The sequence below is a fragment of the Aythya marila genome, assembly GCF_965140915.1.
Source record: "Aythya marila genome assembly, chromosome: 7".
NCBI classification, from domain to species: domain Eukaryota; kingdom Metazoa; phylum Chordata; class Aves; order Anseriformes; family Anatidae; genus Aythya; species Aythya marila.
In genome coordinates, this window is record NC_139048.1 from 30,531,948 (window position 1) to 30,544,894 (window position 12,947).

General features: G+C 38.7%; 1 protein-coding gene across 1 annotated transcript in view; it reads right to left on the reverse strand.

Annotated features, from left to right (window-relative positions):
- PCDH15 (protocadherin related 15) overlaps window positions 1-12,947 on the reverse strand; it is a 731,645-nt gene that overhangs the window by 154,494 nt on the left and 564,204 nt on the right. Inside the window, exon 21 of the mRNA XM_082765483.1 lies at window positions 9,835-9,928. Within this exon, the coding sequence (XP_082621609.1) occupies window positions 9,835-9,928 (94 nt within the window). The remainder of the gene's footprint in view (window positions 1-9,834; window positions 9,929-12,947) is intronic.

A 12,947-nucleotide genomic window follows, 5' to 3' on the forward strand; every position in this document is an offset into this window, starting at 1 on the left:
GAGATATCAACTGGGAAAACTATTTTATAATATTAGGTTTTCTGTTCATCCTACACTTTCAAGAGTATTTGTAGTAAAAAGACCATTTCAAACATATTCACGTTTTTCTGTTAGTCACAATTTAGCTAACTATCAAACATGGATCAATTCAGTGGCAGGATTGCCAAGAGAATTATTCATAGCAAGCTCTGGGTTAGCAGGAGCAATGCCTCTGTGTTCTCTTCTTTTACTTCATTAACAACAAACTTGGAACTGAGAAAGAATATGGGGAACACTCCAAGAAATTTCTTGCTATTTTATCCTAATTCTGGAAACATGCCTTATCCCTCTGATGGAATAAGCTAACCTTTTACATGAAGCAGTAGTCTGTTGGCTACCTTTATTTCTTTAACATGCGTAGAGCAGCAGTTCTGCCATTAACATTAGGAACTGCAATAATCAAAGATAAAAAAAAAGAAATCAAAAGTTCTGTATCCACATTAGATGGCTCCAAAGTTTTGCTAAAGCTCATTGCAAGCTACAGCTTCAGACTCACATGCTGTTTAGCCATTACTACAAAAGTTGAAAAAATCATAGTGCCTTATTCAGAACTGCAGCATGGAGCAGCACTGACAACATCATGATCATCTGTCCTGTGTATAATGTAAAAAGTTAACACCACCACTGAAATCACACTGACTAAATAATTACTGCTTTAAAGTTACATTCGTTCAGGGCTAGCCCTAACCTCTTCTCAGTCTGTCACTGGAACCAAAAATAACAAAGCATGTACACTGCAGGTCACGTCCTTCTCGACAGCAGCCAAGGTAACCACATCAGCCAATGCAGGAGGAAGCAGGGTACTGAATACATGCTTTGGGGATAAGAGCATGCTGCAGGGAGGGTAAAAGTAAACACGCTGAGAAAGGGTTACTGTACATTGTATGGAGCTCAGTTGCCTGCATCGTTACAGAAGCCTATCATTTCTTACCACCATTTTCAACTGCAGGTGGCCGTGGCTGCCTGAGATTGCTCTCAGTGCCATGTAAACTGTGCTTCGCTTTCTATGCAAGTAGTGTACCTTCTGCCAAGGCAGCCTAGCACAAGCAGAAATGTGGATGCTTTTGTCACAAGTCATCACATCAAAATCTTAAGGCAGTAACGAAGAGCATCAGCAGCTATGAGAGTAATGTATACCTTTGAGTATCAAAGAAGCAAAATTTGTATTGAGTGAAAGACAAGTTCCAATCAGGTACCCATTTACTTTTGCAAAGCCAGCTTTCTTGCCTTGTTAGTGGGGAAAAAGGACAGCTGTACTGCACATCTCAGAGCCTCAACATGTAAGAAAAACATTATTTTTTCCTCATTCAACAGTTCTTATATTTCAAAAGTGCAGCAACATATCTGGAACCTACATCCCAGCTCCCATAACCTACATGTGGCAGACTAAACAGAAGGCAATGCTCGGAATTACCATTGGCAATGAATATTTTTACTTGCAAAGCTTGGGAAAAATTAAAAGAAGATGTAAATATATTTGAAAAAATCAGTTGCAGCTAGAATCTTTTAATTCTCCCTTACGTCACATTGATCATTACACTCTTTGTAATGAAAGCAAATAGGATTCAAATTTCTTATGAAATTAGGAAAAGCTGCAGTGTTTTCAAGAGAACCTTAAAAGAAACAGTAAGACAGGAGCCTCTCAAGAAACAGAGTTGTTTTGCTAAGCTCTTCAGATGCTTAATTGCAACTTCAAGTCTTTAAACAAACTTGAGTGGTTCCCCAAAGTAATGACAGAGAGACCTAATTCACAATTAGTTTTGTAGATCGGCTGAATGGGGTCTCCTCATGCATGTACCAAGTTAATACAGTTAAGGACAAATAACAACCTGCTTTGGCTGTTTTTAAAACTGGCCTTTTCTAAAAAAAATATTTGTGGTTTGGAAAGCAGTTTTGAAGTTAGTACTGGAAATTCATGCATGGCAAAAAGTAGTACAGCTTCATATCAGGCAGCTCCTATTTATTAGTGAAGTGAACTGTGTTTACTTCTGTTTTGTAATAAGCCTAAGTCAAACTAAAGACCATCAGCTGCAATTTATAGCTTTCTTAGGGCCAATAAAATAGTTCTTATATTGCTTAGCAAAGAATTATACATAAGTGTAACATTTACATAGCCTCCACAAATATCTTATGTCCTAAGTACACCAGGCCCCGATAAATGTTACGGATGATAAATCTGAAGGAAATTTTGCTTGTGATTTAGTGTACACTGCCATTTAAATGGAGATTGGAAATTGATGAGAGCATTCTTTGCCTTGGAGAGGAAACATTCTCAGCTCTGATGTCAAGCAAGTTTATTAATTTAGACAAACTCTAAGACAAATGCTATCATCTCTAGATATAAGTAGTCTGCAAATAATAAGATCTGAGGCAAAGCCCAGGGCCTTATTTGATCAAAAAAAAAAAAAAAAAAGAAACTGTAAATAATGATTCTAATTTACGTATCAGGACTTATCTATATTAAATTCAAGAGAACTGCACTTAAATTATGATATTCAAAATAATAGCCATTCCCCACATTGCAGGAGAAACAGCTGCTCAGATCTTAAGTTACTGGGAGCAATAAGAACCAGAATAAAATGTATAAGAAATGTTTAATAACAGGCAAATTGTTATGGCATCCACGTTCAGTGCTCCATGAGAGTGGCAGCCTGAAGAATGACATTGCTAATAGGACTCCAATACTTATTGGTAATGGAGGATGACAATGGAGTGCTGGTGATGAAAAATTGATGAGTAAATAGGACAGGCCAGCCACCGATGATGGAGTCAGAGCTCCAGCCCTCTGTGCCTCACTGTAGAACAGGAAGAGCACTGACCTGCTGTCCAAGCAGCTGAAAAGCATCTCAATATCACAGGAATGAAATGCTTCTGTGTGTATGAGATGAAACAGCAGTGGCTGCTAGCCACTTGTATCACAAGCTATATATGTGCAGGGTAAATGACCCAAATTTAGAGTATACTGTGTGCTGCATCCACAGCACCCAAGATACTTAGAGGTTAATGTACAGATTAGGCTACATTTGTTGTGCAGGCTGGCAGGGACAAAGCTGTGGAAAACCTGGGCTACACCTTAACTAAAAGTGCAGGATTCAGCATCTTGATCATAAAAGCATAAAGCACCTCTATCAATACTTTTAGATCATAAAACCAAACCTGACAAATTCTAAACAGTGGAGAAACATGAGGTGTTGTAGCCTTCAGCTGCAATTCTCCCAGCTTCCTTGCACAAGTTATTTATTATAAGCAGACACTTCACTGTTGCTGAAAGTTGGTGCGGAACTGTTTCTCACCTTAAAATAATGAAAGTCATATTTGAAGACAGAATTACAATCAGTACAAAATCTTTGATGGAAAACTGTCAATCTACTTCATGAGGGTTATTTAAGTCACTCCTTCCCTGTCAGCATTTGAAATGAAAACATTTATGGGGAATATAGTCTACACAATGCAAGGAGAGAAGCTGTACAAACAGTAGAAGTTTGGGAGTCTCCTTAAGCTTGGTGAAAGACAGCTGTTATATCATAAAAACAAGCTGATGGTTGGAGAAAAACCTTTTGTCCTAGAAGAGGAAATCTGGCCAGGGAAATTCTTCATTTGTAAACTGAAAATTACAGACCTGAAAAAAAATAAGGCTGCCTGATATGAAGCACGTAACTTGTCAGGAAAATAGTAACAGGCAGTGTTTTTTTTTTAGTTACAATATAAATTGTTTATATTAAAACCATTTCAAGGGGAGTTCTTTAGGGGAGGAGGTACAGAATTATCTGTTTATTGTTCCTTCTCATGTATTTAAGAAGTATTCATTCCCACTGCTCCAAAAGATCAAAATAAATGTGCTACATCAAGGTAATACTAAAGTTCCACAATATGAATGGATTCCATTGATTTTTTTATTTTATTTTTTTTGTAGTCACACTTTACTGATTACAGAAATGTCAGTTTAGTAGAAACCTTTTTAAATACAAGCCTTTGTGTATATAAAATCTCTTCAGTGAGTATTTACTGTAAGAGCTGTGCATCCTTTATTCTTAATAGATAATGGAACTGATAAGAAGCAGATGCAGCTAATTCTTACAGCTGTAACAGAAAATTTACTGTAATTAATTCTCAGTATGCTATTCAAGTAGTAACACTCTGCCTAAATTACCTTCATCTAGTGCTACCTGTTGGTTCCAAGCAATGTAATTATTTCAAGCATCAGGGGAGATGGATGCTCTAAATTATTAGTGATCTTCTCAGATGACTGAAATACCCAAATATAACCTCCATGATGAAACACACGCTGCACTGAAATGAGGTTACTTATGTTTCACTCTGTGACTGAAAGCCCACTTGAAATGTCTGCTCTGATCCAGAAGGAGAAGCAGCGAGGAGGATCATCACTTGGTGTCTGCATCATCCACAGCAACATGTCTCGGGGTCCTGGCAGAGCACAGCTCTGCCCACGATCTAGGGCACAACAGCTTTCATTCAGTTTTCAGTGACAGCCTGTGGCAATGGTTTAGCTACATCACAATCTGAACAAACACTAGTTTTCAACGGCTGGTCCTCCTGAGGGCATTGCTGTGCCCAAGAGACTTTGTGACCATGAACATCTGACCATGAACACCACCACCCTCCCACATGTTGCAGCCAAATCTAAGTCCTGCTGATTTAAGCTCCTGTACTGACTACAGCTCAAACACACGTGTATCTTAGCTGGTGCTTTTGTCTCCTCACAAAACATGGCCCCAGAACAGTTTTGTCAACAGCCCTAAAATGATTCCAAATTTTTCGTGAACCATTCATTGCAGAGGAAATGGGCACAGGCTGAGAGTAACAGGCAAAACCTTGGATTCTTGGCTTTCAGAGAAACACCCCCAGAGTGCGGCCACCTTTCCTCTTTGCACAGAGAAGCTTCTGCTAGGCTTCTGAAATGCTTCAGTGACCTGGGGGTTAAGACACTCTGGGAAAAGAGGGTAAGTGAGGATTCATCTTCTGTGGCCTACAGGAAAATCTCAGCCCTGACCAGTATTTCCTGGGTATCACAGCGAGTGTGACACTGGACAGATGTTGATTTGTTGCTAAAAAGGAAGGCTGTGGGTGCCTGGGAGGCTGGGAACACCCCCTGGATGGCTGACAGATTTTAATACCTGATTACCAGCTCCTAACTGGCTTTGTGAACTAGCCACTGAGCTGCCCTGTTTTGCCAGCATCTGGGCAGTTAAAATCAAGCAAGAAGGGGTTTCTGAAGTGCTGGGTAAATATTTTCATAACTGGCCATTTGTGTTTGGGGGTTTTAATTCTGCTTAAATCTCACAATGGACAGTAAAACAATACAGCAGAGCTTCCTGTATTGTATATAAATGATCTAATGTATACACACTTGTGCATGCCAAAAATAAATAGCACAGAAGACTTTTTCTTTCTCCAAATACAAGTCATTCATATGTTTTATTTCTAGCTTCTCCCTCTGAAATGTGAAGACATGAATTCTTGCCTTGAAACCCATCCAAACACATCACAGTCTGTGAAAATGATTTTAGCTTGACATTTTTTTCATTCACCTGCCATTCTTCTACCCTTCAACAACTATGCCAGGTAAAAATATTTTCCTGACTACTCAACTAATGCATACTTAATTGTTTGTTGCACTGTATTGTTAACAGTGATGGGTAGTGGGTTGTGTTATTCCAAGGTCAGAGAAAAACCACAATTAACGTTAATGCTCTAGGTTATAAGTCAGAGCAACAATAACTTAGGAAGCACAATCGAGCATTTTAAACACTCGAGAGCATTATAAGGCATGCGAAAGTGATGCAATGGTGGCAGCCAGGCCACACGCGGCTAAATGGAAAGTCATATTGCTTTGTGAAGGCATAAATAGGTCTGCATTAATTCTGATGGAATAAGTAGTCCCCAAAAGTCCAAAGGTGTTAACATGATTGTCAGAACACAACATTAGGCAGCTAAATAAACCTTGAGGCTCAGAATACAGAAACCTCACTACTCAGTGTTGTAATAACGTAGTTAAAGTCTCTTAGACTCTTTATTAATGAGACAGAAGGAAGTGAGGGGAGAAAAAAATCACCAAAAAGTTAAGGTGCGTAGAGCACAGAATTTTCATGTGAATATCTGCATTTAACAGGCTTCACAATGACAATGGGAAGAGCTAGCTTGGCACTGAGAACATGGGGTAGAAAAAGGAGGGCTGACACCATGCTGCATACTAGTTCAATACCACATGCGGTTTACACTGCAGACATGAGCTGGCAGGGCACACAGAGCTGGCCTGGCTTGATTAAACTGCAGGGGGAAGAGCTTGAGCCCTGCAAGATCCAGAAACCTGCAGGGTTAAAAAGCCAGAAAGCCAGAGGCTGGTACCACTGTGGTGACAGGTATGGCTGCATGCTGTGACATGGAAAGGCACCTGGAGAACATGTTAGTCCTTGAGAGAGTGGTGCTGGGGCTGCTGTACCCCAAGGACAATTGTGTTCCTTGGTGGGAAGTGTCCTGCTGCCCCCACGTGCTGCCCTCCAAACTATCAGAGACACCAGAAGCAGGAGAAAAAAAAAAAAAAAAAAAAAAAAAAAGGTCCATCTCCAAGGGAGATCACCATGATTTTTCTGATATAAACTAGTTAAAAAGAAAAGGTCCTCCATGACATTTCACTGACATTGAAATCCATGGCATTAGCAAGAACAGTTTGCCATTTTACCAGCTAGCAAATTTAAATGAATCCCTGGCCTGCGAGGAACCTTTCTAACGGTAGAGTACATCCAAAAGAGCTAGAAATCAAAAAACTGTGCAAAGACACAAGGAAACCTTGCAATTTACTCAAAAACGCTATTGCCTTGCATAGAAAAAAACATGCAGATTTAATTGGCTGAGTTGTCCTGTTTCATCCTATTAATTAAACAAGGTGAGGGATTTTTACTGCCTCGTTTGTGATAATGACTTGGCAAAAAGCAAACGTGGCCAACTCCTTACTCTTCTGTTTTGTATACTGTCACCAGAATATTCGTATGGAGGAGAATTTACATCAGCTTGCCAAGTGAGCCATACTGCAGGACAGTTTTTAGAACAGATGTGCACCACCAACAGCAGAAAGAGTATCATAACAAAAGGAAATGGGTACAGCTAGGTGAGAGAAAGTCTTGAAGACCCCAAACCAGAAAAGGGAACACACACAAGCTAGACAGTGTGACCACGTTATACCGTGAGAACAATTAACAGACATGTGCAGATATAAAACCAGTTAAAAAATTATATGAGGGAGGAAATTGGATAGAGAGATCTTTTTCAGTGTTATTATTGTAACAACAACATAAATATCCATCAGGAATATTCAGTACCAAAGAGCCAAGTGACCTGCTTGTGTTTTGCTCATCCTTCTGCTTGTCAGGTGATTGTTGTACTAGTTCAGAACTGCTACGCTTACTGAGAAATTATGAGCTTTATCCTAGTGCTGAGAAACCATTAATACCTTTCTTTGGGTTCTAATTATTTGATTTTCTTGTGGGATTTCTCTTGGTATTTTTTCTAAAAAAGAAAAAAAGCACGAAAAAAAAATCATTGAAATGTTCATATTGTTACAACTGCTTTTCAGAATGCTGCTGTCTGTATTCTCACACCCATAGGAGCTCTAGCCTTGCCTTCACTGGACTAGATAATGCATGAAGATTAAAAGGAGAGTTTTTCCTTGAACGCCATTGACACTTCAGCCTCACAGGCTTAAGTAGCAATGACTTTGCTGCAACAAGTAGCCCACCCCACATCAGCACAGCTCAGAGAGAACAGTAATAAAGTCTTCCAGTTCATTTTACAGAATCTTGTAACAGTTTGGGTTGGAAGGGACCTCAAAGACCATCTGGCTCCAGCCCCCAGCCATGGGCAGGGACACCACCCACTAGATCAGGTGTCCCAGGGCCTCGTCCAGCCTGGTCCTGAACACTTACAGGGATGGGGCCTCCACAGCCTCTCTGGACAGCCTGTTCAGTGCCTCACCTCTCTGTGTGAAGAATTTCCTCCTGACTTCTAATCTAAATCTCCCCTCTTTCAGCTTAAAACCATTCCCCCTTGTCCTGTCATTACCTGCCCAAGCACAAAGTTGCTCTCCATCTTTTTTATGAGCCTAATCTTATTATTATTATTATTATTATTATTATTATTATTATTATTATTATTTATTTCTGGTGTTTTTTTACACGGTTGAGGCTCAAAAGCCATATCTCACCTTACATACACCTATTTTACGTTAAGCAGCAAGCCGTGATTAACTGCAGTTCTATTAAAAATACCAACTGTTCTTTTCTGAGTGTTAAGATAGGTCAGATGTCCAGTTAAGTTCCAAGACAGAGGTAATTAATCTCTAGATGAAAAGAGAAGGAAAATATTTTCAGTAGCCTTTCTATGCCCTAAATAGTATTTCAGCAGCATAACACAGTGCAAAACCAAAAGCAAATCTTTTATTTAAATACTCAGATTTCACAACCGGAAGTTTGAGTTGAAAGCAAGTGATCTCACAGCTATGAAGAATGGAGAATGGTTCAGAAGTAATAAAAGTACAAATATTAAGATAAATTACTGAAGAGAGCTGTAGCCAGATTTTTAATGGAAAAAGGGCAGGTTCTGTTACAGTAATTCCATAGTGCCATGGAAGTGTGTAAAGGATCTAAAACTTTACAAATATTTAGAGGAGAAAAAAATCTGAATAAATATTTAGCAAGTGCCTTTGCTGAAGATGCTAAAATGGGGAGAAAGAGCATATCATAGAAATCATACACAATATTTTCCTTCTGCAGCAGTAAAGACTGGGTGAGTAAGGGTCCAAAACACAAAGCTTTCATTATATGTCCTTAAACTGTCATTCTTAAAGCTGAACACACTGGCTTCTGAAATAGCCCATATAATGTGGATATATTATTTCACATTTGTCCTTAAAAAGAGTAATTTTAAGGCCAGATAATTAGAAACTTCTCCATTTATGCTATTATTCCATGGCATGAGTCCAGAGCAGAATGTGTGTGCTCCTATTTGTTTTGCACACCCTATCTACAGTACATTCCCTCTGTTGTGACTGTTTCAGGCTTTTAGAAAATGTGATTCCATTGCCTCTGCTTGATAAAGAAATACTTTTAAAAATCCCTGTTTGTTTGTTTTTAATATGGAAATTGAAAACCACAATTTTGTTGTGCTAGACAACTGTGAGCAACTGTGTATTCATTTGACTGTGGCGGGTCACTAAGTGCATGATCAGTGCAAAAACAGAAGACAGTAGGTGAACTTCAAAATAAAGAAGTTCTGTGGTATTTTTGTTTGTTTTAAAGAGAATTAACACAGACATTTTTCCAGATTTTCCAGAAAGCTTAAAAAATCTGAAGCTGGGCAGTGCTTTCCTTTGTAAATTCTGAAAAAACGGTCAATGAAGATAAAGTACAAATCTACAGGATAGCTGCCCACATAACTCATCTTCAGAAAGGGTAGGAAGGAAGACTGGATATTTAATAGCAAGTAGAAGAAACAGTCAGGGGGAGCAAATATCTGAATAACGCTAAACTTTGACTGCATTGGTTCTTGTTGCAGATTAACAAAAATGCAGAAGTAGCAGCCAAATAATTTTCTTTCAGGACCAACAGACACAGCAATACACAGCAGTTCGCTACACAAACCCTCTTAGATAAAGGATAATTGTTGCAGATTAGATATATATTTGCTCAAGATCCACATAAAAAATATACAATTGGACCTTTTTAAAGTACCTGGCTACACATTGTAACAGCCTATTTTCTTAAACTTTCAGAAGAAACTCACCCCATCTGGTCTGCCATCCGAGGCTGTAACAATCAGAATATAGCGATCAGTGCTTTCTCTGTCCAAGGGCTTTCCTAAGGCTAGCAGTCCAGAACTAGTGATAAAACAAAAACACAAAATGTTATCACAACAACAGGTTTAAAAATTTCCATGAGCACTTTTGTTCCACTACTTTGCATTACACAAATATTTCCCTTCGAGCAAGTTAATAAGCTTTTAGGCTTTATTATTACTGAAAGCATGTTTTCTATAGGTACAAACTAATAAAAACAATAAGCCAATTTCTAATACTTTCCACTTCAGTACACATATAATTCAGGGCTAAAATAACAACTTAGTGCTATACAGGATTATACAAAAGACAGTCCTACTCTCATTTGTTAGAAAGCTGCTATGCTATAATAAATGAGACGAGAGAATCACAAGCAGCCTATTAATCACTGAGGAGTCCTGATAGCCCTGACAGGATTACAGCACTAAACTTTGAGAATACGACTTGGATGGTCTTCAGTATGAACCTCCTAAGAGTTTACAGGGAAATACTCCTTACTTGCACATTGCATTACTGCAGTAAAAGCGCTACAATAAGCTAGTGGCCTTTCAGTACAAGCACAGATACACTATGTTCCATAATAAAAATAAAAAAAATTAACATAGACATTAATGTTGTAGAGAATAACCATGATATTGTGACAATTGATGTTTATATAAGAAGAGAAAGTGAATGAAAAGCTATTTGGAAGCCATGTGAACAAAGAATAAAATAAACAGAATGAATTAAAGTACTGTTTTGTTAGTGTTGCAAACTCCTGCAAATTCAGACAAATAAAACAACTTCGATTTCATCTCTAGCATTATCTGATTTCCTCATGCAGAAGTCTGAAAGCCACCTGGAGGTGTGCTGTAGCAAGACACGGACAAGATTGTTGTGTTGTGGACACATAAAGATGCTAGGGAACATTAGAAATGTATTGCTGAGTAGACAGGCCTGCAAGCTAACCTCAGCTCAACTTAACTGGCACACATGATCCTTCTGTGACCAGTGCTCAATGCTTGTCATTCCCTGGTTTGGGGCCTCACCAGAACGTTGCCAATTAGGTGAACTGACATCTCTGTTGCCACCCAATTCACAGTCTGTTTGACAAATATGTATCAACACACACACATCCAGGATGGTATTTATCCTTGTGTTGCAGGGATAAGTAGCTTCTCCCATGGAACTCCAGCAAGCATGTCGTGGGTAGCACGACACATTTGCAGAGCAGTGTAACACATGGTTTTGCTGTGCCAAACCACAGGGGCTGGGACGTTGGTATGCAGTGATTTTCCTCATTGTTAACGTGTGTCCCATACACAAGCATTTGTTGACCCTAAGTGCAAGTTTTACTGGTTGAGTTTGGTTAATGTTCATAACCTAACAGCCTAAGCAGATGCTTACTCGAAAAAAAAAAAAGTTTTATTAAACCAACAAAATAAAGCCAAACCCAAACCAAGCAGAAAAGATGAAGATAACCTATAACCTATGAATGAAAAAAGATGAAGATAACCTATGTTGTATTTTTGTTTTTTTCCATTTTAGATCATAAATTTCTGCAAAGTTTCTGCTGTGACTTCTTATTCTCAGAGAAGACTTCAAACTGGTTCCACACCAGCTTTTTCCAACATTGTTTTCAGCAAAGGCAGATACCAGCACTTACAGACAAGCTGTTATTGCAAGCATGTGGTTTTTTTTTTTTTCAAATAAATACTGCTGGAACAGGGGAAACAGTCAGTGGGAGCAGAACCATTCCCCAGGGTTAACAGGTTGGCAGGTAAAACACTATCCAAGCCCAGGAATCAAACAAAAGAAAATTCAGCGGATGCTATACTGGATCCCACTCATTGCTATACAATTAAAATATTATGTAGCTTCCTCAAAATAAATAAATAAATAAATAAATCCAACTTAATTGTACCTAAATTACTTTTTGGAGGTTGGCGGAAGCCAATGGGAAATGTGAATGTTGTGTGTAACCTTGTACATATGAAGCTGCCACTGCCTGTCCCAAGCCAAGCAAGTTGTGCCAAGCAGCAGCAGAGGCCTCAGGACCTGCCATGCTTCTTTGCATGCCCTTGCCTTGGCCTGCCTGAGGTTGGTTTTCACTTTAAACAGCAATTAACTAACAAACGGGGAACTGCTACCGATGTCCTTAGCTTTTGCTTCATTTTTTACAGATGTGTGGTGAAATGCCTATTTTGTGGAGATGGAACTACCTAGGGAGTGGTACAGGCATGGCCTCTGGAGCAGTACAAGCGTAGGCGCCAGACAACATGAGCAGCCCTGGGCTACAAACAGGCCTTCAGATGCTGAACACTCAGCACAGACCTTGCTCCAGAAGGAAACTATTGCCCTGAGGACCCAGAGGGGCAGTGGCAGGGTGCGCATAACACCAGAGAAACGGATGGATTCTAGAAAAAGTCTGCATATGCATTTATGTAAGTTTTTATATATAATTATAGGAATATATGTAATTAAGTAGTTATAAATAATCAAACACAGATAATGTACATTATACATGTGTATTATATATCTGACTACATATGGTTAAAATTACGTTGAATATATTTCATATTTATATATGTACATATTTATACATATGCATATATGCAATCTTAGCTGCTTGCCTTAGCATCATAATAATTGAGCTACTAGTAATTGCTTGATTAGACTATGAAGACCTTAATTAGAGTAACAGTAAATTCTCGGCTTTGCATTCACAGTGCTCCTCCTACCCATAAGGTAATGAGTGTAACAAACTGATGGGATTTCCAGCAATCTATCCTGTAATTTCTCTGTGACAAATTTATAACACCACATATCTCATCTTGTTTCTACACTCTCACGTACTGTTTTCTGCTAGAAATATTCAGCTGGGCTCAATTAATTATTGTTATACCACTAAATACCATTTAACTTTTAACCTAAACTTTTCATCATTTATAAATAGCAGAAGTTGAAGTAGTAGTGATGCTACTAAGGGAATTATTAACTTCCTTTGTGGGCCATAGGAACATTGAATGTATTATTAATGCTACACCTATCTCTGTGTTTTAACAATCCTCTTATTTCCAGG